Here is a 24978-nt window from a genome sequence, read left to right as displayed (position 1 = left end):
TTATTGGAATATAATTGCTTTACAATGTTGCGTTAGTTTCTGCTGTATAACATGATGAGTCAGCTATCCATGTACATATATCCTCTTCCTCTTGAGCCTCTCTTGCACCTCCCACCCCACCCCTCTAGATCATCACAGAGCACTGAGCAGAACTCCCTCTGCTTTACAGCAGGTTCCCACTAGCAGTCTATTTTACACGTGGTAGTGTATATATGTCAATGCTATTCAAGGCTACTCTTTCAATTCATCCCACTTTCCCATCCCCTCCCAACATCCATAATTCTGTTCTCTACATGTGTACTTCTATTCCTGCCCTGCAAATGGGATCATCAGTACCATTTTTCTACATTCCATAGATATGGGTTAATATATGATGTTTGTTTTATATTTCTGACTTACTTCTCTCTGTATGACAGGCTCTAGGTTTGTCTATATCATTTCAACTAACTCAATTTTTTTCTCCTTTCAATGGATGGGTAGTATTCCATTGCATATGTGTACCACATCTTTATCCACTCATCTGTTGATGGATATCTAGACTGCCTCCATGTTTTGGCTATTGTAAATAGTGCTGCAATGAACATTGGGGTATGTGTGAATAGACATACTTATTTATGCAAAGATTAATTAAAAGAATTAAAACTCTATATTGTGTCTCTATAAATGTTTATGTAAAAATATAGGAAAGAGTCTGAAATTATCTACACTCAACTGGTATTGGTGATTTTATCTTTAGTTCAGTTCAGTCACTCAGTCATGTCCGATTCTTTGCGACCCCATGAATCTCAGCACGCCAGGCCTCCCTGTCCATCACCAACTCCCGGAGTTTACGCAAACTCATGTCCATCAAGTCGGTGACACCATCCAGCCATCTCATCCTCTGTCGTCCCCTTCTCCTCCTGCTCCCAGTTCCTCCCAGCATCAGGATCTTTTTCAATGAGTCAGCTTTTCACATCAGGTGGCCAAAGTACTGGAGTTTCAGCTTCAACATCAGTCCTTCCAATGAACACCTGGGACTGATCTCCTTTAGGATGGACTGGAGGGATCTCCTTGGAGTCCAAGGGACTCTCAAGAGTCTTCTTCAACACCACAGTTCAAAAGCATCAATTTTTTGGCGCTCATCTTAGGAGTATAGAAATAGAGAAGACGGTAAAGGAGGCCATTTGTTTTATGCATATTATTTGAAACTTTTACAATGAGGAGACATTTCTACTATCGTGCATGGACAAATTAAACAAATTCCAGGCTCTGGCTTTGGTTATAAATAGTGATTTAAGTATTTCATATTTGGAAGTATATTGCAGTACGTGCTCAGTTACTTCAGTCATGTCTGACTCTTTATGACCCTATGGACTGTAGACTGCCAGGCTCTTCTGTTCATGGGATTTGGGATTCTCCGGACATGAATACTGGAATGGGTTGCTGTGCCCTCCTCCTGGGGAGCTTCTCGACCTAGGGATTGAATCTAGGTCTCCCAGATTGCAAGCACATTCTTTACTGCTGAGCCAACAGGGAAGACCATATTGTAGTACATAGATGGGCAAAAGCAAAGAGCAGAGATAAATGGAAGATATAAGATTCACTATAGCAAAATAGCAGAAGCAGTTGAAACTGAAATTAGTCCATCTAGTCTAGTCCATCTAGACTGAAGTGGATGGTAAAAGGGCTCTGAGGAGCAGAAAGTTGCATATCTGGAGATATTAATGTAAATGTAGTTACCAGGTCTTACAATACGATACAAAAGGTCGGGATTATACTAAAATTTTGCATTTATTCATCACTTGTAGCTAGAATTGTTCCTATCCATATTCATATCTTTCCTCATAACAAGGAAAATCAGAGATTAAATAAGAATATGCCTATGTAAAATATGGTAATTAATGGTCCACACACACCACTCCACACAGCTAGAATATGCTTATTCTGTAAACTTGTACATAATTCTTATGACTCTTTTTAACTGTTTTGTTTTCACATTCTGAGTTCAACAATACATTAACAATAGAATAGTTCAAATAGGAACAAATAAACATGGGCAAACTAAGTCAACCTGCCAGTAGGAACTGTCTTTTCTGGATCTAATACCAGACAAGAAGATAAGTTACCAACTTGGGAATTAGAACTAGCTGTTCTTGACTTAGCATTATCACCTAGAGGGACTTCAATTATATTTGGAACTTCCTGAGGGCAGGCATCTTGTTTTTAAGTTTTTGTTTCTCAGTTTCTAGAACAGGGTCAGGCACATAGAAGCTGCTTTTAACAGATGTTTGTTGAATGAACAAAGGAGTGAATGAATGATGAGTTAAGGAAGTTTGCATTACTTCTTTTGAAATTCTCTAGAGATTCCTACCTTGGTGGCTATAACTCTTTCTAGTCCAAGAAACAGTGGTCTGCTTAAAGGATACATGATATTGCCTGTGTGTTCAGAAAGGTTACTTGATTGCTTTCACACCACTGATTTTACAAAGAGCTTTAACAAATTGAATAACCATTGTGCTTCCCTTTATAAATCATATTATAGTTCTTTCTGACTTATCTCAAGCTATGGACACCTTGAGGGCAGGGATTATTCTTTGAACCCCTCCCTACAATTGACTATGACATGCCATGCTTCCCTGGTGGTTTCAGCAGTAAAGAGTCCCTCTGCAATGATACAGAACCTGTCTCTCCATCCAGGAGACAAGGATTTGATCCCTGGATTGGGAAGATCCCCTGGAGAAGGGAATGGCAACCCACTCCAGTATTCTTGCCTGGAAAATCCCATTGACAAAGGAGCCTTGTGGGCCACAGTCTATGGGGTTGCAAAGAGCTGGACACAACTGAGCTACTAACACTTTCGCTTTTTTCCTCTTCACTGCCATGACAGTAGATGCTTGATAAATTTTGCTGAATGAATAAATGAATACTGATAATTTTGATAATTCTGATAGCTTTGATTTAGAGAATTTCTAAGAGTTTCCTGTTCTCATAGTGTGTCTTCCTCTTTCCACTGTACCTTCTACTGCAATTGATCTCAGAGCTATATCACAGAAAATTCCTGATTCTCTCTGCACAGAGGCCATCAAGGCAGATGAGAATGGTGCAGCCCCACTGCTGTTGCTCCTCTCACAATGTTTGCTCTCTCGCTAAGACCTAATTAAACTGTGATGCCCCTGCTTTCCTCTGAGGACTAAGCCAAGGGTGATTTTTCCAGGCCTCTAATCTCTTAAATTGCCTATGCGTCAAAATTCTCCCTGTGGCCATTATTGGTAACACCTTGAAATAACTGCAAGGTATGCCAGAGAGGGAATACGCTTGCATGGAAAAACCCTCGCCTTTGGACGTGCAGCAAAATAGCTCTTAATACTGAAGAAACAAAATCTTTTCTGCCTGGTGAACCAGTGAAAATCTAATAAAAGTGTGTCTCCCCTGGGTACTTTACATCATTAGCATCCTGGCTTCACACTTCACTTTAACAAATAACTTATTTAAAAAGTTTCTCCAGGGAGAAGGAGCCAAAAATAACTTGGAAGGAAACTTTACCTAGCAACCTGATAAGGCTTGTTTCCTACAGTTTCTGAAATTTAACTTCATGCAGCAAAATCTTTGTGGTTTTTCAGTTTCAGATTTTGGCTTGCACTGAAACTTCTTAATGGTTAACTAAAGAGGAAAAAAAGTAATACTCATATGTGAGTAACACGTTACAGTTTTCATTATATAAAGCATCCATTATAATTGCTACTACCATAATGGATCACTTACTACATGCCAGGACATTCTGTTAACCACTCTGCAAATGTGCATAGAGCTTAATCTTTGCCACAGTCCTATGTGGTAAGAAGTATTACAAAGCAAATTTTAATAATGAAGAAATTGATATTTAGAGGGCTTACGTTATTTGCCCAGTCTTACAGGTAGTAAGTGGCTGAACCTGGGTTTGCTTGACCTTAAAACATACAAATGTATTTCAGCTGGAGAGAATCTTAAAACGTTAAGTGAACGGCTCTTTGATTCCCACCTTTCCCTCGTTTGTTGTTCAGTCACTCGTTTGTGCCCAACTTTCTGCAATCCCCTGAACTGCTGCATGCCAGGCTCCCCTGTCTTCCACTATTTCCTGGAGTTTGCTCAAATACATGTCCACTGAGTCAGTGTTGCTATCTAACCATCTCATCCTCTGCTGCCCCCAATCATCTGCTGCCTTCAGACTTTCCCAGCATCAGGGTCTCTTCCAATGAGTTGGCTCTTAGCATCAGGTAGCCAAAGTATTGGAGCTTCAGCTTCAGTACCAGTCCTTTCAATGAATATTCAGGGTTGATTTCCTTTAGGATTGACTGGTTGGGTCTCCTGGCAGTCCAAGGAACTCTCAAGAGTCTTCTCTAGCACTACAATTCAAAAGTATCAGTTCTTTGGCCTTCTTTACGGTCCAATTCTCACATCCATACATGACTACTGGAAAAATCAGCTTTGATTATACAGACCTTTGTCAGTAAAGTGATGTCTCTGCTTTTTAATACACTGTCTAGGCTTGTTACAGCTAGTCAGTTCTTCTGACCTTAGTTTCCTCATCTGCACCATGTATATCACTGTATTTTTTATATCTCTCTCTCCTAAGATTAAAATATTTAATTGCTAAAGCTGTATTTCTGAGTCCTCTAGCCACAGATTCCTTCTTGTGAGTCGCAAAAAATCATTAAATGAGATTTAATTTAAAAAAAAAAACAACAAAAAAAAGCTTTTTCAGACTTCCCTGGACTTTCAGTGGTTAACAGTCTGTGCTTCCATTGCAGGGGGCATGGTTCCACTCCTGGTTGGGAACTAAGATCCCTCATGCCCCGTGGTTTGGCCAAAAATAATAAATAAATAAATAACAGGAGAATTTAAGGTAAAAAGCTTTTAATTATGAAACTTTTTGGACCTAATAGTAGTTGAGAGAAAAGTATACATATCCATGTACCCATCAATAGCTTAAACAATAGCCTATGTGCCCATGGCTAATCTTGTTTTATTTCTAGCCATATCTACTTCCCTAGGGCTTCCATAGTGGCTCAGCCATAAAGAATCTGCCTACCAGTGCAGGCGACGTGGGTTCGATTCTGTTGTGAAGATCCCCTAGAGAAGGAAATGGTAACACACTCCACTACTCTTGTCTGGGAAATCTCATGGACAGAGGAGTCTGAAGGTCTACAGTCCATGGAGTCCCGAAGAGCAGCAACTAAAAAACAACAACCCACCTCCTCCTCCTATTATTTGAAACAAATCCTGGACATGGTATGATTTTCTCTGTAAATATTTCAGAATGTATGAGATATAATGACTAACAAGTAGCTGGCACTCCTATTCTTCAGTGGCTTAAAAAAGTGTTCATTAAAAGACTTCAGCCTCAGGAGACTTTGCCAAACTAACCGGAAGAGGTGCCGGCGGGGGAGGGGCGGGTGCCTCCGCCCCGCCCCGCCCCGCCCCGCCCCCGCCCGCTCTCTGCTCCTCTATTCCCCTCCTCCCCTCGCCTTCCTGCTTTTCTTCCCGGCAGTCCTAGCGCCCACATCGGCGCTCCGCAAGATGGCGGCTGACAGTGAGGTGAGGTGTCTGCCCCCTACCTATCCCTGCCTCTGTTTAAGTTAGCCCCTCCGTGTCAGCGCCCGGGAGCTCAATCTCTTTCTTTCTTTCCACTTATGCAGCCCGAGTCCGAGGTATTTGAGATCACGGACTTCACCACTGCCTCGGAATGGGAAAGGTGAGTGAATCGTGTCATTGGTTACCAGCAGTTTGGGCCCCGGCTCCGCCCGGCTACTTCCCCAACCTTGACCACAAGTGACGCCACTTCTGCGGGAAAAGTTAAGCCCCTTGGCTCCCCGGTCTTCGCCTCCTCCCTTCTGTGGTCCACCGCAAGCCTCTTCCACGTCTGACAAGCCCCGGCCCGCCCCCATCTGTATTACCCCGGAGACTCTGGCTCTCCGAAGTTTTGTTTTTCTTTCCTTTTAAACCACTTTCATTAGACTTTTGGTCCTTTAGTTGTTGATCACCCGCCGAAACAGTTCCGGAGGCTACCTTCCGTTCCTGTGTTAATGTCCGTGTAACTAATTCGTTTGTTATAGTAAGCAACAAACTTGGCAGCTGCTTCCCACCCCCCTCCCTTTCCTTGTACATCCGTTTCAAGAGGAGGCCTTTCTTCTGAATCTTGGTGGTTGTCCATCTGCCACACTCCCACCATCTCCATCCTGTCTTTTAGGGTAACCTTTCGAAACAGTTTGTGTATGGCTTTGGAACGTTTAATTGTTCCATTTCAGTGCGTAATGTGACCCAGGCTTCCTTTGCCATGGAAACTCCAAATTCCTGTACCACCAAACTCCAGTTGAATAGCTGAGTGAAATTGTTGGATCACTAAAATGAGTTGAACGCCAAGTTTGTGGAGGAGTAATAGCTTAGGTCGAGATGCTATCAGTTCGTTGTCCAAGAGGCCCTTCAGGTTTTTTGAGTACTGAGGTCAGTAGTTAGCTTGGAATATTTTATGATCTTTCTGATTGGGGGAGGAAATCCATCTGGTTGTGAATGTCTTGTCCTTAAATAGCATAGAAAAGATCCCTGCTGGGATGCTAGTTTGACGTGTGGTCCCCGCCCCACCCCCACCTCCCCCCAAAAGGTAAGACATAACCACCCAGGCAAGGCCTTATTGAATAGGTACTATGTGTTCAGAACTATACTAACAGAAAAGAACAAAATCAAAAATCATTTGATCTCTGTGTTAAAAAAACAAAACAGCAGATAGTTATATTAGTATAAGGATGGTAATTGTGGATTGTAATTGTTGAAGGTATTTTCATAGAAAAGACAAGAAATGTGCCAGGCCTGGAAAGTGGAAAATAAATGGAAAAAAAAACTGGTTAAATATGAGACGGTCCTGACAGGAGCGGAGACAGGTGAAAACCTTTGGAATTTGATGAAATGTCTTCACTGGAGTGAAGACTGTTGAAGGAAAATAGATAAGATTATTAAGATAAAACCAGGTTATAGACAGCCTCCAAAGCTAAGTAAAGGAATCTAAATTTGATGCTTTAAGACCAGTGATTCTCAAACTTTAGTGTGCATTAGAATCATAGTTTATAATTCTGTATGTCTGAGGTGGATTCAAAAATTTTCATTTCTAAGAAGATCCCAGGTGCTGATGCTGGGTCAAGAGACCACGCTTAAGAGCCATTACAGAGCAGTGACGAGAGACCCTTGATTGTGTGTTACCAAAGTTGTTTGCCAAGATGAGGTGAAATGAAGGCAAGTGAGTTACTATTTTGGTTAGGTTGGTGATTAGGAAACTGGAGAGAAAGGGTAGGAGGGAAGATTGTAAGACATTTCAAAGAAGTAGAAGATAAACTTGATGAAATGTAGGAGTAGGAAAAAAAAAAACATGAAACTGCAGTTTCTTGCCTAGAAGAGTGAAGATAAGAAAGTGGCAAAGAGAGAAGAATATAGTTTTAGACCTGTTGATTTGAAATAATAATGTCTTAAATCTTAAAGGTAGTTAGAAAATGTAGTAGTTTGAATCTTGAGAGTGAATTGAGGAAGGAAACATTAGAGTATTTAATGGATAAATAATCACTTTCCACTAGCTAAATATTTAAAATATCCTCAGGTGAAATACTAAATCCTTCTAACTCCTTATTTGGGGGTAGTTGTTAACAGAGTTATGAAAACTACCTCAAAGTAGGAAATTCGATTTTTGGCTTCATGCTCTTGTTTATAGAATGAAATTAGTGTTTTACAGTTCGTAGGAAAATGGTAAGACTTTGGAGTCTTTTAAACCTTGAGTTTAATGTTTGAATGAAATTTATCAGTATGTTATGAGCTGTATGGACAATTTATAGAAACCAATAACTCCTTTTATTATTTGTCCATTGAAAAAATACTGAGTGAATATGTATCAAGCACAATGCAGGGCATAAGGATGTGGTGGTCAGTGAAAACAGATGGTTCCTGCTGTTGTTGAACATATAAACTAATGGAAAAGAAGGATGTGAATAAATACTGATACAAGTGAGTCTGTAGTTACAGTTGAAATGAGAGCTGAGAAGAGGGAAGGAAACATTTTTCAAGAGCATATAACAAAAGAACCTAATATTGAAGAGTAAGAGGAAGTGATCCTTCAGGTGAGATCTAGAGAGCTTTCAGGGGTAGTTATTACATTTTTCTAATCAAATCTCAATACTTACAGAATAGGCTCCAATTTTGGTCTTTTTTAGAACTGATAGTATTGCTAATACAGTGAATATTTTAAGATGTTCCTTCTTTTACTGTGAAATTAAAATGTGAAGTCCCTTCAGTCAAGTCTGACTCTTTGTGATGTGGACTGTAGCCTTCCAGGCTCCTCTGTCCATGGGATTCCCCAGGCAAGAATACTGCAGTGGGTTGCCATTTGCTCCTCTAGCAGATCTTGCCTACCGAGAGATGAAACCCGAGTCTCTTAAGTCTCCTGCATTGGCAAGCAAGTTCTTTACTACTAGTGCCAACTGGGAATCCCTTTTATTAAAATGAGGTGAAGTGAAAGTTGCACAGTTGTGCCCAACTCTTTGCAACCCCATGGACTATGCAGTCCATGGGATTCTCCAGGCCAGAATACTGAAGTAGGTAGCCTTTCCCTTCTCCAGGGGATATTCCCAACCCAGGGATTGAACCCAGGTCTCCCACATTGCAGGCGGATTCTTTACCAGCTGAGCCACAAGGGAAGCCCAAGAAGACTGGACCCAGGAATCGAACTTTACCAACTGAGCTATCAGGGAAGCCCTGATATTTATTAAAATACTTCATTATAAAAGAAAAATCACCTGTAATTCTACCACCAGGAGATAGCTACTGTCAATATTTTGAGAAAATTCCATGTAATCTGTGTGTGTTATAAACTTCGGTTAAACTATATTTATACTTATATCTATAGCTTCATTTTTTCATTTAACATATGGACTTGTTCTTATTTCCTTAAGCAGGCTTCAAAACATGATTTTTAATGGGTGCATATTAGTCCATTAAGTGCATATGTCATTAATTTACAGCTTTTTGCTGCAGTTGTACCTAAGATAGTTTCCAGTTTTTTACCTTTATAAATGTATATTTCACGTACAGATTTTCACTCACATATTCATACATTAAAATTTTTATATGGTTTTGTAAACATATTAACTTATTTCTAGAGCACTCTTTATAAGATCTGATAATTGCCATTTGAACCCCCTCAAAATACTATATTAATTAATATCTTCATTTTAAAAAGGAATAATTAGAAGGTTCAGTTGAATCATAAAAACTTACATCAAGAATGTAAATAATAATTTATAATGTCCCTGATGGCAAAACCTGATATTTGTGTATATATTTTGACTAGAATTAATTTTAGTACTCTGGCAATAGTGTGTAGGTGTTTTAGGAGAGCAGCGTTGCTGTTAGATTGCATCATACATATATAGTATAAGTAGTCGGCTTCTTGGTGGCTTGGGCTTCCATGCTGGTCAAGAATCTGCCTGCAGTGCAGGAGACCTGGGTTGGATCCTGAGTTGGGAAGATCTGGAGGAGGGCATGGCAACCCACTCCAGTATTCTTGCCTGAAGAATTCCCATGGACAGAGGAGGCTGGCGTGCTACAGTCCATGGGGTTACAAAGAATTGGACACAAGTGAGTGACTAAGCTGAAAGTGTCCTTTTATGTATATTGAACACTACTACTGAGCTTTGACAGTGTTCATTTGCTGATACAGAGCGTGTTGCTAGTCACAGTTCATTCTCTTTGATAGGTCTGCTTGATCATTAAAGATCAGACAGTGAATAGTTTAAAATCCCTTAAAGTTGACAGATCTGCTTGGTTTCTTGCCAGGTGTCCATTAAAACTTGTTTTATTTTAATGGACAGAGTTCCCAAATAATGTTTTTTTGGAGGAGTGGAAGGCAAATCAGAGAATTCATCAAGTATCTTTAAAGAAAGTTAATTTAAAGAGATAAGTTATTTGGAGCATAGTGAAGAGATTATTGGTTTCAGAATTATTGTTAGGTGTGTATGTGTGTGTGCTTAGTCGTGTCTGACTTTTTGTGACCCCATGGACTGTAGCCCGCCAGGCTCCTCTGTCCATGGAGTTTTCCAGGCAAGAATACTGAAGTGGATTGCCATTGCCTACTCCAGGGAATCTTCCTTACTCAGGGATTGAACCCTGTCTCTTAGGCCTCCTGCATTGGAAGGTGGATTCTTCCTTCCAAGTGCCACCTAGGAAGCCTATGTGTGTGTCCTAAGTCACTTCAGTGGTGTCCGACTCTGTGACCCTATGGACTGTAGGCTGCCAGGCTCCTCTGTCCATGGCAGGCAAGAATACTTGGGTCGGTTGCCATGCCCTCCTCCGGGGGATCTTCCTGACCCAGCTGTTGAACCTGTCTCTCATGTCTCTTGCATTGGCAGGCAGGTTCTTTACCAGTAGCACCACTTGGGAAGCCCAGTTATCCTTAATAGTATCATTTCAGTCTGTCAATTTTTACTTGTGTCCCAGGTTTACTATTTTCATTTCAATATGGAGAGATTTATTTTTATTTTATAGAAACCAGAATGGCATTGGGTAGGCAGTAGATTTTTAAAAAATGAAAAAAAAAAAATCTAAGACTTAAAAAAAATCTAAAAAAGATTAAAATCTAAGAATTCTTGGGCTAAAGATTACTTTTTTGTTTTTTGTTGCATGTTGATAAATTTACAATAACAATACTAAACTTCACAAGCCTTCTGTTAAAAGTGTTAAAACAAAGAAATTGTATAACAGTAGGAAAAACGTGTGATTACATGGTTTGAAAGTTTTTTCTTCCTTCCTAGGTTTATTTCCAAAGTTGAAGAAGTCTTGAATGATTGGAAATTGATTGGAAACTCTTTGGGAAAGCCACTTGAAAAGGTCAGATCTATTTGCTGGTGTCTCTAAATGAGTATTTGCTTTGAAACTTCTATCTTTAAGTCTTTTGCTGCATTTGGTACATTTAAAGTAAATGTTCTAAAAGTTATGTATAATTTATGAATATAAAATGGCTTCTGGAAGAACTTGGATTTGAATCTGTGGCAATTAATATTTGTAAGATATTTCTGAACTGTTTTTTAATAATAAAATTTTATATGTATAATGTCGTTCTTTGTGAGTAATTTTATTTCTGCTTCTCCTGATGGTTACTTTTCTCGTGCTTTCTCCCTTAGAATGTTTGAAAATCCTAATCCAAGATAATGATGGTTTTGCTTATAAACCATACTCCAAATGTTTACTGAAGCACATGCTCTGAGAACAAACCTTGATTTCCTGTATGTCATGGGAGGGAACTAACAACTTGGTCTTGGGCTTATATAGGTGCTTTGTTAGACAAATTCTTTTCAGGTAATCTTTGTTTTTGTTAAACTATTCTTAACTGCAGTTTAGCTGTTTTTAAGGAACTCTGAATTTTCATACTTCTAGAGATTTTTAGCTTTATGGTGATTTAACAGAATTTGAGATTTTCAAAGCATTGTGACTTTTTTCATTATCCATATGGGTAAGAGCAGAAAAAACAAATATAAAAAAATATATATAGAAATCACATCACTTCATACAGTGAAATATATAGATTAAATTGACTTACTGTTTTAAAATATTATATGATTACATTTTTGAGTAAAGAGATGTGAAGTTTTTAAACACAGATCTATTCCACCTGAAATGAAGACATACATACCAATAAGGTTAAAGGCAAAACACAATGGATATAACTGAGATGGGAAATAATTTGTACTATTAGTAAGAGAGCCAAACTGTGTATTTGTGAGCTCTGATATTATATTTCTTAAATATTTGATTTATACATATTCACTGGGTATCCTTTATGTGCCATATCTAAAAAAATAGTCAATAGGATAAGATCCTTATTTGCCATTGCAAATGAATTCTCATGAGAGGGAGGTAATAAGATTAAAATTATTAAAATTCTAGATGCTAAGTTCAATGTTGGGGTTTGAGTTAGGAAATATATTCAGTGTAGGTATCATATTGCTATTAGGTAGTATGGGCGAAAGGAGGGTTAGCTCTTTCCAATCCTTTTATCCCTACAGGTAGTAATAAGTAAGTCAATCATGGAAAATCTGAACCGGTTTCAAGGCGAGCTATGCTGTGGTGAATAAAATTAAAGAAAGTGTAAGGGATGGATTATTCAGCATAAAGAAAACTCAGAGAAATAAGAAGTAAGATTGTAATTTATGTCAAGAACAGTTGATTATTAGTTTTCTTCCTCCACTGAGAGGGAATTGAGAGAAGTTATTTTTTAAATACCTTTGATTATGGAAAGTTTCAGGCATATATAAGGTAAACAAAAGTAGTATAATGAACCCTTATGTGCCTGTCACTCAGGTTCAGCAGTTCTTCAATTTCTTATTTCAATATTATCTGTCTACTCCCCTCCCTACTAGATTTTTAAAAAATAGTTGTTTTATATCAAATATACATAATGCACAAAACTGCTTATTTTGATAAATGTTTACATCATGTAAGCATCTTCACTCAAGATATTGGACATTTTTGTTATCCCAGAAATGTCTGTAGTGAACCTTTCCACTTGATGTCCATGTTCCTCATTCATGCTGCCCCCATGCCCGCTGCCCTGCCAAGGCATCTGCTGTTCTTTTCCTTTTTTCTTTTAAACCATAGATTACTTTGCCTACTCTACAATTGGATATGCATGTTATCATACAGTACCATACTCTTTCTGCTGGCTTGTTTTACATAGTATTTGAGATTATTTAGGTTGTTGGATGTATCATTATTTTTATTGCTAAATAGTGGTCTGCTGTATGAATATACCACAGTGCATCACTTGTTGACAGATGTATTCACAGTTATGAATAAAGGAGACCATTCTTATGTGAGGCCTTTTGTAGACGTAAGTTTTTATTTCTCTTGGGTAAATATCAGAGTAGAATTACTGGGTCCTAGGGTAAGTGTATACTTTATGAGAAACTGCTAGAGCTGTTGTAACATTTTACCTAACCACCAGCAATATGTGAGAGTTGGGGTAATTTCATATTTTCACCAACAATTGCTTGTTTTCAGTCCTGTAAATTTTAGTCTTCCCAATGGGTATAGGAAATGGTAACCCACTCCAGTATTCTTTCCTGAAAATTCCATGGACAGAGGAGCCTGGTGTGCTACAATCCATGGGGTCATAAAGAGCTGGACACAACTGAGTGACTGAGCACATATATGCACAATTGTTTTGTAGTTTATGGAATTAATATGTATTTCTCTTTCTTGTTTTACTTTTGTATTTTGTGAGAAATATTGGTACTGACCATTTTTTTCATGTGGTTGTTAGCCATTTGTGTATCATTTTTGGTGAAATGTCGAATGTTCAAGTTTTTTGTCTGTATTTAATTTATTTACTTTTGGTTGAGGAAGATGTGCTCCAGAGCACGTGGGCTCTGTAGTTCTGGCCTGTGGGCTTAGTAGCTGCCCCACAGCATGTGGGATCATAGTTCCCTGACCAGGGACTAAACCCATGTTCCCTGCAATGGAAGGTGGACTCTTATCCACTGGACCACCAGGGAAGTCCCCTGCCCATATTTTAATTGGGTTTTTATCAAATTGTAGTTGTGTATTCTGCTTTTAAGTCTTCACAGATTGTTTTGCTAAGTTGTAAAGATACTGTGCTTCTAGAATTTAGCATGTTAGCTTTTTATTTAAGTCTCTGACCCATTGTGAACTAATGTGTGTGGTGAGGTGGGAATCGCAGTTCAGTTTTTACACATGGCTATCTTATTCTAGGACCTTCTGTTGAAAACACTTCTTTATTCCATTTAATTCCATTGATGCCTTTGTCAGTCAGTTGACCTGGAGTTTACCTTCTGGAATCTGTATTCTGTTTCATTTATCTATTGGAAAATCCTGATTGTCAGTAGCACATTGTACTGACATCAGTACTTTTATTTTCTTCAGCTCCAAAATCACTGTGGATGGTGACTGAAGCCATGAAATTAAAAGACACTTGCTCCTTGGAAGAAAAGCAATGGCAAACCTAGGTAACATATTAAAAAGCAGAGACATTACTTTGCCTACAAAGGTCCATATAGTCAAAGCTATGGTTTTTCTAGTAGTCATGTATGGATATGAGAGCTGGACAGTAAAAAAAGGTTGAACACGGAAGAATTGATGCCTTCGAACTGTGGTGTAGGAGAAGACTCTTGAGAGTCCCTTGGACAGCAAGGAGATCAAATCAGTCAATCCTAAAGGAAATCAACCCTGAGTGTTCACTGGAAGGAATGATGCTGAAGCTCCAATACTTTGGCTACCTGAGGCAAAGAGCTGGTTCATTGGAAAAGACCCGGATGCTAGGAAAGAGTGAAGGCAGGAGGAGAAGGGGGCAACAGAGGATGAGATGGTTGGATGGCATCACCAACGCAACGGACATGAGTTTGAGCAAACTCCAGGAAATGCTGACGGACAGGGAAGGCTTGAGTACTGCATCTTTGGGTTCACAAAGAGTTGGGCACAACTGAGCGACTGAACAACAGACCACGTTGTCTTGGCTATTGTAGTTTAGGGGTTCCTAACTTTGGCACTGGTGAAATTTTGGGCCAGGTTGTTGTGGCGGTGTACTGTGTACTATAGAATTTTATTAGTATCTCTGGCCTCTACCTAGTAGATTTCAGTAGCATCCTCCCAGTGGTGAAAACCAAAAATGTATCTGGTGGTAGTTTAGTCACTAAGTTGTGCCTGACTCTTGTGACCCCTCAGACTGTAGCCCACTAGGCTCCTCTGTCCATGGGATTTCCCAAGCAAGAATACTGGAATGGGTTGCCATTTCCTTTTCCAGGGGATCTTCCTGACTGAGGGATTGAACCTGTGTCTCCTGTATTGCAAGCGGATTCTTTACCGCTGAGCCATCAAATGTCCCCTGAGGTGCAAAATTGCCTCCAACTGAGAACCACGGAATAGTGTTAGAATAAGTCCTAAATTTAGTGAATGCAGACTTTCTAGCTTTTGTTGTTTTCCCAGATTGTTTTGTCTATTCTAGGACCTTATGTTTCCATTATGAATTTTAGAATAAGTTTGTCAGTTTATATAAAAAGGATTATGATTGTGCTGGGCCTATGATTGGGATTGTGTTGAGTTAATAGATTTTTTTGATAAGTAACTTTTTGGCAATCTTGAAGCTTGACATCTCTTCACTTATTAAGTCATCTTCATCTCAGCAGTATTTTGTAGTTTTTGGTGAGGGCTTGCATATTTTTTGTTAATTTATTGCTAAATATTTTATATGATGCAGTTGTAAGTGGAATTATGTTTTGATTTTATTTTTCATTTGTTTGCTAGGACATTTGTTGTTGTGACATTTAGTGACATTTAGTTACTAAATCCTGTCTAACTCTTTGTGACCCCATGGACTATAGCCCACTGGACTCCTCTATCCATGGGATTTCCTTGGCAAGAATACTGGAGTGAGTTTTGATTTTCTTCTCCAGGGGATCTTCCCCACCCAGGGGTCAAACCTATGTCTCCTGCTTGGCAGGTGGATTCTTTACTACTGAGCCACCTGGGAAGCCCTTGCTATTTCATAGACATACAATAATTTTTTATATTAATTTTGTGTTTTGATGTGGTTAAATGTAAAGATTCATAATCTTTTTGTTAATTCTTTCCCATTTTCTACCTTCATCGTCATGTTTCCAAATAGGGACAGTTTACTACTTTTTCAATTTTTTTACCTTTCATTTCTTATTTTTATTGCAGTAACCAGGACCCTTAATAAAATTTTGAATAGAATTGTTGAGAGTAGGCATCATTGCCTTCTTCCCAATTTTAGTGGTGAAACATCCAATGTTTCAAAACTAAAAGTTTGAGGTTTTTAATCAGTTCAGTTCAGTTGCTCAGTCATGTCTGACTCTGTAACCCCATGGACTGTAGCACGCCAGGTCCATCACCAACTCCGGAAGCTTGCTCAAACTCATGTCCATTGAGTCAGTGATGCCATTCAACCAGCTCTCCTCTGCCGTCCTTTTCTTCTCCTGCCTTCACTCTTTCCCAGCATCAAGGTCTTTTCCAATGAGTCAGTTCTTTTACAAACTCCAAAGTATTGGAATTTCAGCTTCAGCATCCGTCCTTTCAATGAATATTCTGGACGATTTCCTTTAGGATGGACTGGTTGGATCTCCTTGCAGTCCAAGGGACTCTCAAAAGTCTTCTCCAACACCACAGTTCAAAAGCATCAATTCTTTGGTGCTCAGCTTTCTTTATAGTCCAACTCCCACATCCATACATGACCGCTGGAAAAACTATAGCTTTGGCTAGATGGACCTTTGTCAGCAAAGTAATCTCTGCTTTTAATATGCTGTCTAGGTTGGTAATAGCTTTTCTTCCAAGGAGCAAGAGTCTTTTAATTTTATGGCTGCAGTTATCATGTGCAGTGATTTTGGAGCCGAAGAAAATAAAGTCTGTCACTGTTTCCATTTGTTTCCCCATCTATTTGCCATGAAATGATGGGACTGAATGCCATGATACTAGTTTTTTGAGGGTTGAGTTTTAAACCAGCTTTTTCACTCTCCCCCTTCACTTTCAGCAAGAGGCTCTTTAGCTCTTCTTCGCTTTCTGCCGTAAGGGTGGTGTCATCTGCATATCTGAAGTTATTGATATTTCTCCCTGCAGTCTTGATTCCAGCTTGTACTTCATACAGCCTGACATTTTGCATGATGTACTCTGCATATAAGTTAAATAAGCAGGGTGAAAATAGGACGCCTTGACTTACTTCTTTCCCAAATGGAACCAGTCTGTTGTTCCATGTCCCGTTCTTACTGCATACAGAGTTTACTTCCTGACCTGCATACAGAGTTCTCAAGAGGCAAGTAATGTGATCTGGTATTCCCATCTCTTTAAGAATTTTCCACAGTTTGTTGTGATCTACAGTTCAGTTCAGTGCAGTTTAGTTGCTCAGTCGTGTCTGACTCTTTGCCACCCCATGAACCACAGCATGCTAGGCCTCCCTATTCATTGCCAACACCCGGAGTTCACCCAAACCCATGTCCATTGAGTCGGTGATGCCATCCAACCATCTCATCTTCTGTTGTCCCCTTCTACTGCCCTCAATCTTCCCCAGCATCAGAGTCTTTTCTAATGAGTCAGCTCTTCGCATGAGGTGGCCAGAGTATTGGAGTTTCAGCTTCAACATCCGTCCTTCCAATGAACACCCAGGACTGATCTCCTTTAGGATGGACTGGTTGGATCTCCTTGCAGTCCAAGGGACTCTCAAGAGTCTTTTCCAACACCATAGTGTCTTTTAATTTCATGGCTGCAGTCACCATCTGCAGTGATTTTGGAGCCCCCCGAAATAAAGTCAGCCACTGTTTCCACTGTTTCCCCATCTATTTCCCATGAAGTGATAGGACTGGATGCCGTGATCTTAGTTTTCTGAATGTTGAGCTTTAAGCCAACTTTTTTACTCCCCTGTTTCACTTTCATCAAGAGGCCCTTTAGTTCCTCTTCACCTTTTGCCATAAGGGTGTTGTCATCTGCATATCTGAGGTTATTGATATTTCTCCCAGCAATCTTGATTCCAGCCTGTGCTTCCTCCAGCCCAGTGTTTCTCATGATGTACTCTGCATAGAAGTTAAATAAGCAGGGTGACAATATACAGCCTTGACGTCCTCCTTTTCCTATTTGGAACCAGTCTGTTGTTCCATGTCCAGTTCTAACTGTTGCTTCCTGACCTGCATACAAGTTTCTCAAGAGGCAGGTCAGGTGGTCTGGTATTCCCATCTCTTTCAGAATTTTCCAGTTTATTGTGATCCACACAGTCAAAGGCTTTGGCATAGTCAATAAAGCAGAAATAGATGTATTTCTGGAACTCTTCCTTTTTTCATGATCCAGTGGATGTTGCCAATTTGATCTCTGGTTCCTCTGCCTTTTCTAAAACCAGCTTGAACATCTGGAAGTTCACGGTTTACATATTCCTGCAGCCTGGCTTGGAGAATTTTGAACATTACTAGCATGTGAGATGAGTGCAGTTGTGCAGTAGTTTGATCATTCTTTGGCATTGCCTTTCTTTGGGATTGGGATGAAAACTGACTTTTTCCAATCCTATGGGCACTGCTGAGTTTTCCAAATTTGCTGGCATATTGAGTGCAGCACTTTCACAGCATCATCTTTCAGGATTTGAAATAGCTCAGTTGGAATTCCATCACCTCCACTAGCTTTGTTTGTAGTGATGCTTCCTAAGGCCCACTTGACTTCACATTCCAGGATGTCTGGCTCTAGGTGAGTGATCACACCATTGTGATTATCTGGATCCTGAAGATCTTTTTTGTACAGTTTTCTGTGTATTCTTGCCACCTCTTCTTAATATCTTCTGCTTCTGTTAGGTCCATCCCATTTTTGTCCTTTATTGAACCCATCTTTGCATGAAATGTTCCCTTGGTATCTCCATTTTTCTTGGAGAGATCGCTAGTCTTTTCCATTCTATTGTTTTCCTCTATTTCTTTGCATTGATCACTGAGTAAGGCTTTCTTATCTCTCCTTGCTATTCTTTCGAACTCTGAATTCAGATAGGTATATCTTTCCTTTTCTCCTTTACCTTTCCTTTTTCCTCTTTTCTCATCTATTTCTAAGGCCTCCTTAGACAACCTTGTTGCCTTTTTCCATTTTTTTTCATTGGGGATAATTTTGATCACTGCCTCCTATATGTACAGTGTCAGGAACCTCTGTCCATTGTTAGAGTCTATAGTTCCACTAGGGAAATTCTGTCTTAATTAGCTAGAAGTTTTTTTTAATCATAATTTATTCAGATCTTAGTCTGTATCTATTGAGATAATCATATGATTTTTCTTTTTTATTCTCTGAATGTGGTTAATTATGTTGATTAATTTTTTATTGTGGTAAAATATTCGATGGTTTCTAACTTTTGGTGATTTAAGTTTTTCAACGGGTGTGATGCAAAAACTGGACACATTCAGTGGAAATTGTACATTGAAATTTGAATTTTGATCTTTTCCCAGCCTAGTACATGTGGTACAGTACACTCTCATGATGCAGGGCAGCAAGCTGTGGCTCACAGTCAACAATTTGATCATGAGGGTAAACAACTGATACACTTAAAACCATTCTCTACCCATATACCATTTTGGTCACTTTAAGTATTCAATAAATGATGTGAGATGTTCAGTATTATATCATAAAATAGGCTTTGTGTTAGATGATTTTGTCTAAGTAAGATAATGTAAGTGTTCTGAGCATGTGTAAGGTTGGCTTCAGTTCAGCTCAGTCGCTCAGTCATGTCCGACTCTTTGTGACCCCATGAATCACAGCACGCCAGTCCTGCCTGTCCATCACCAACTCCCGGAGTTCACTCAAACTCAGGTCTGTAAAGTCAGTGATGGCATCCAGCCATCTCATCCTCTGTCGTCCCCTTTTCCTCCTGTCCCCAATCCCTCCCAGCATCAGAGTCTTTTCCAATGAGTCAACTCTTCGCATGAGGTGGCCAAAGTACTGGAGTTTCAGCTTTAGCATCATTCCTTCCAAAGAACACCCAGGGCTGATCTCCTTTAGAATGGACTGGTTGGATCTCCTTGCAGTCCAAGGGACTCTCAGGAGTCTTCTCCAACAGCACAGTTCAAAAGCATCAACTCTTCAGCACTCAGCTTTCTTCACAGTCCAACTCTCACATCCATACATGACCACTGGAAGAACCATAGCCTTGACTAGACGGACCTTTGTTGGCAAAGTAATGTCCCTGCTTTGTGGTATGCTATCTAGGTTGGTCATAACTTTCCTTCCAAGGAGTAAGCGTCTTTTTTAATTTCATGGCTGCAGTCACCATCTGCAGTGATTTTGGAGCCCAAAAAAATAAAGTCTGACACTGTTTCCACTGTTTCCCCATCTATTTGTCATAAAGTGTTGGGACCAGAGGCCATGATCTTCGTTTTCTGAATGTTGAGCTTTAAGCCCACTTTTTCACTTTCATCAACAGGCTTTTTTAGTTCTTCTTCACTTTCTGCCATCAGGGTGGTGTCATCTGCGTATCTGAGGTTATTGATATTTCTCCTGGCAATCTTGATTGCAGCTTGTGCTTCTTCCAGTCCAGCGTTTCTCATGATGTACTCTGCATAAAAGTTAAATAAGCAGGGTGACAATATACAGCCTTGATGTACTCCTTTTCCTATTTGGAACCAGTCTGTTGTTCCATGTCCAGTTCTAACTGTTGCTTCCTGACCTGCATATAGGCTTCTCAAGAGGCAGGTCAGGTGGTCTGGTATTCCCATCTCTTTCAGAATTTTCCACAGTTTCTTGTGATCCACACAGTCAAAGGCTTTGGCATAGTCAATAAAGCAGAAATAGATGTTTTTCTGGAACTCTCTTGCTTTTTCCATGATCCAGCGGATGTTGGTAATTTGATCTCTGCTTTGTCTGCCTTTTCTAAAACCAGTTTGAACATCTGGAAGTTCATGGTTCACATACTTTTGAAGCCTGGCTTGGAGAATTTTTTTTTTTTTTTGCTTGGAGAATTTTGAGCATTACTTTACTAGCGTGTGAGATGAGTGCAATTGTTCAGTAGTTTGAACATTCTTTGGTATTCATTGCCTTTCTTTGGGATTGGAATGAAAACTGACCTTTAGGCTTAGGCTGAGCTATATAATATTTGACAGAAAAGGTTTATTAATGTCAACTTAATGATATTTCCAATTTATAAAGGATATATTGGGCCATAATAACCCCAATATAAGTCAAGGACATTTTGTACATAAGGATTGCCATTTTAAACATTTTCAAATGTAAAATTCAGTGGCTTTAAGTATTTTTACATATTTCAAGTTTTCATCAAGCCAGACTGAACTCTTTCACTGCCCCTAGTCTGAAGCCTTCGGTAACCACTATTCATTTTCTGCAATTTCATTTATTTAGCTCCTTCATATAAGTAGAATCTTACAGTATTTGGCCTTTTGTGTCTAGCTTGTTTTTCATCTGTCATACTTAATGTCTTTAAGATTCATCCATGTGGTAGAATTTGTCAGAATGTCATTCCTTTTTAAGATAGAATAATACTCCATTCTGTGTATTTATACACACTCACAACACATTTTGCTTATCTATTTGTGCATCAGTGGACACTTGGGTTACAGTAAGTCCCTTACATACAGACCTTCAAGTTACGATCTTTCGAAGATGTGAATGTGGATTCGCATGTCTAATCACGTAAGGCGTGAATGAAATTGCAGCTTGCCCTCTGTCTCATATTGCTGACAGTCCGTCAGCTCTGCCATCTCCCATCTTCTCTCTCTTCCAGTCAGTAACTCTTCTTGTCTGTTCACTCAATGCCAGCCCCTGTATGCCAGCTGTTGTAGTGTACCAGTGTACCTTTCAAGGTACTATACTGTAGGATGAAAAATGTTTTATTTTAAAAAATATTTTATTATTTTGGTTGTACTAGGTCTTTGTTGCTGTGTGGGCTTTTCTCTGGTTGTGGTGAGCTGCTCATTGTAGTGGCTTCCCTTGTTGCAGAGTTCAGGCTTTAGGGTGCATGGGCTTCAGTCGGAGAAGGCGATGGCACCCCACTCCAGTACTCTTGCCTGGAAAATCCCATGGACAGAGGAGCCTGGTAGGCTGCAGTCCATGGGGTGGCGAAGAGTCGGACACAACTAGTGACTTCACTTTCACTTTTCACTTTCATGCATTGTAGAAGGAAATGGCAACCCACTCCAGTGTTCTTGCCTGGAGAATCCCAGGGATGGTGGAGCCTGGTGGGCTGCCATCTGTGGGGTCACACAGAGTCGGACACGACTGAAGTGACTCAGCAGCAGCAGCAGGCTTTAATAGTTGTGGATGTGGGCTCAGTTATTGTGCCTCCCAGGTGCTAGAGCACAGGTTCAATAGTTGTGGCACATGAGCACAGCATGTGGGATCCTCCTGAATCAGGGATTGAACTCATGACCCCTAATGAATACATTACCACTGAACCACCAGAGAAGCCACTGGTTTATTTTTTGTTTGTTTTTTATGTATTATTTGTGTGAAAAGTATTATAAAGCTCTTACAGTACAGCTTTACATAGCTGATTGTTAGTTAGGTACTTAGGCTAACTTTCTTGGACTTATGAACAAATGGGACTTTCAAACTCACTGTCAGAACAGAACTTGTTTGTATGTAGGGGACTTACTGTATTTCCCCTTTCTGGCTTTTGTGAATAATGCTGTAGTGAACATGCATGTGCAGATATCTGAGTTCCTTTCAACTCTTAAATATATACCCAAAAGTGCAATATTTTCATCATATGTTGTTTTTGAATTTTTTGAATTGCCATACTGGCTGGCTAGTTCAGTTTCAGTTCAGTTCAGTCGCTCTGTTGTGTCCGACTCTTCGTGACCCCATGAATCGCAGCACGCCAGGCCTCCCTGTCTATCACCATCTCCCGGAGTTCACTCAGACTTATGTCCATTGAGTCCGTGATGCCATCCAGCCATCTCATCCTGGGTTGTCCCCTTCTCCTCCTGCCACCAATCTCTCCCAGCATCAGAGTCTTTTCCAATGAGTCAACTCTTTGCATGAGGTGTCCAGAGTACTGGAGCTTCAGCTTTAGCATCATTCCTTCCAAAGAAATCCCAGAGTTGATCTCCTTCAGAATGGACTGGTTGGATCTCCTTGCAGTCCAAGGCACCCTCAAGACTCTTCTCCAACACCACCAAACGCGTCAATTCTTCGGTGCTCAGCCTTCTTCACAGTCCAACTGTCACATCCATACATGACCACTGGAAAAACCACAGCCTTGACTAGACAGACCTTAGTCGGCAAAGTAATGTCTCTGCTCTTGAATATACTATCTAGGTTGGTCATAACTTTTCTTCCAAGGAGTAAGCGTCTTTTAATTTCATGGCTGCAGTCACCATCTGCAGTGATTTTGGAGCCCAAAAACATAAAGTCTGACACTGTTTCTACTGTTTCCCTATCTATTTCCCATGAAGTGATGGGACCAGATGCCATGATCTTTTTCTGAATGTTGAGTTTTAAGCCAACTTTTTCACTCTCCTCTTTCACTTTCATCAAGAGGCTTTTTAGCTCCTCTTCACTTTCTGCCATAAGGGTGGTGTCATCTGCATATCTTTAAATGTATCTTTATTATTTTTTTAAATAATTTTATTTATTGGCTGTGCTGGCTTTTATCTAGTTGTGGCAAGCAGGGGCTACTCTGGTTGTGGTTCGAGGGCTTCTCATTGCTGTGGCTTCTCTTGTTGTGGAGCATGGGCTCTAGGGGCCTCAGGCTTCAGTAGTTGCAGCTCCCAGGCTCTGGAGCACAGGCTCAATAGTTGTGGCTTACAGGCTCTGCTGCTCCAGAGCAATGTGGGATCCTCCTGGATCAAGGATCAAACCCATGTCTCCTGCATTGGCAGGCAGATTCTTTACCACTGAGCCACCAGGAAAGCCCTTTACTTGGTTTTTGAGGAATAGTTTTGCTAAAGAATTTTAGCTTGAAAAATTTCCCCTCCAGTTCTATAAAGATGTGGTTCCATTGTTTTCTCTATAATTTTTGATGAGAAATTAGGTGACACTCATTTTTGTTCTAGCTTGCTGCTCTTTTCTCTGGCTACTTTCAAGATTTTTTTTCTTTATCTTTTTAAGCTGACTGACTATGAATATTCATAGGTGTATTTTGTGTTTTTCCTGTTTCATTTTATTAATATTGAATATATTAATATTAAAAACAACTTGTTTCTCACCAAATTGGGGACATTTTGGGCATTATTATTAATTTCTTTTTTACTCTTTGGCCACACTCACTGTACAGCCTTTGGGACCCTTAGTTCTCTAATCAGGGATCATACTTGTGCCCCCTTGCAGTGGGAGTGCTGAGTCTTAACTGCTGGACCACCAGGGAAGTCCCATTTGCCATTATTTTTTCAATATATTTCTGTCCTGGTCTCTTTTTCTGTAATTTAAGTAATATTTGACTTCTTGATACTGCCCCACAGGTCTCTGAGGCTCTACTGTACTCAGTCTTTTTTTTTTGTCTCTCTCATAGAATTTCTTAGAATTTATCTTCTGTTGTCTCCAGTTTGCTGTTAAACCCACTTAAGGTATTTTCCAATTCAGTTATTGTAGTTTTTAGGTCTAGAATTTTTTGGTTCCTTTTATGATGTCTAATTCTCTGTGATTGCTTATCTCTAAGTCTTTCTGAAAATACTGCTCTTTAGGCCTCCAATTGTGACATCTACGTTTTGAGGTTGAATTTGTTCACTGTATTCTCTTGAGTATACGTCACATTTTCTTGGGTTTTTAAATTTGTTTTGTGTTTTTTGTGTGCACTCAGTTGCTCAGTCTTTGTGACCTCATGGATTGTAGCCCTCCTGGCCCCTCTGCCCACGAAATTTTCCAGACAAGAATACGGAACCGGAGTGCTATTTCCTACTCCGGGGATCTTCCCGACGCAGGGATTGACCCACATCCCTTGCATCTCCTGCACTGGCAATGGATTCTTTACCACTGGTGCCACCTGGAAAGCCTTTTTGGGAGGGGGGGGCGGGGGTGTATCCAATAATTTCTTAACTTTATACTTGTATTTTGAGTGAATGTATAGATTAAATTCTGTTGTGTTTTCTGAAGAACAGTTTTTAGTTTTAGCACTCAGTTTGCTTAATTGGAGTAAAATTCCATTCTCTCTTCGTTGGTGACAGCAGCTGAAATCTTTTCTTTGAAGTTTCTTCTTTGTCAGTGTACCCTGGAGTTTCTACTGCACATGCATGGCTTAACAGCCAAGATTTGGGGCAGAGTTTATTTGCAAAGTTTGAGGTTTACCCCTGGTTGTGCAAAAATTAGTCTGCCCTTTAGGTCAGAAATTCTCATGATGTGGTCTGAGGACTTTTGGACCCTGAGAACCTTCTCTGTATTTTACTATTTTTAGTTATTCTAAAGAAAGATTTTTTTAACATTTAGATAACTACTTAAAAGTAATTTTTGTGAATGAAATGGGGCAGTGATCTTTTTTATTCTATTGGATAGCCAGCATTTTCT

At 39.8% G+C, this 24978-nt stretch overlaps 1 protein-coding gene across 2 annotated transcripts in view; it reads left to right on the top strand.

Annotated features, from left to right (window-relative positions):
• Window positions 1–5535: 5535 nt before the first annotated feature.
• RAB3GAP1 (RAB3 GTPase activating protein catalytic subunit 1) overlaps window positions 5536–24978 on the top strand; it is a 123111-nt gene continuing 103668 nt past the window's right edge. For both annotated transcript variants that reach the window (XM_068967306.1, XM_068967307.1), the window contains exons 1-3: window positions 5536–5553; window positions 5655–5710; window positions 10803–10878. In XM_068967306.1, the coding sequence (XP_068823407.1) occupies window positions 5536–5553; window positions 5655–5710; window positions 10803–10878 (150 nt within the window). The remainder of the gene's footprint in view (window positions 5554–5654; window positions 5711–10802; window positions 10879–24978) is intronic.

This window comes from Capricornis sumatraensis, chromosome 3 (assembly GCF_032405125.1).
Source record: "Capricornis sumatraensis isolate serow.1 chromosome 3, serow.2, whole genome shotgun sequence".
Taxonomy (NCBI): Eukaryota; Metazoa; Chordata; class Mammalia; order Artiodactyla; family Bovidae; genus Capricornis; species Capricornis sumatraensis.
This window is presented reverse-complemented; position numbering and strand designations above follow the sequence as displayed.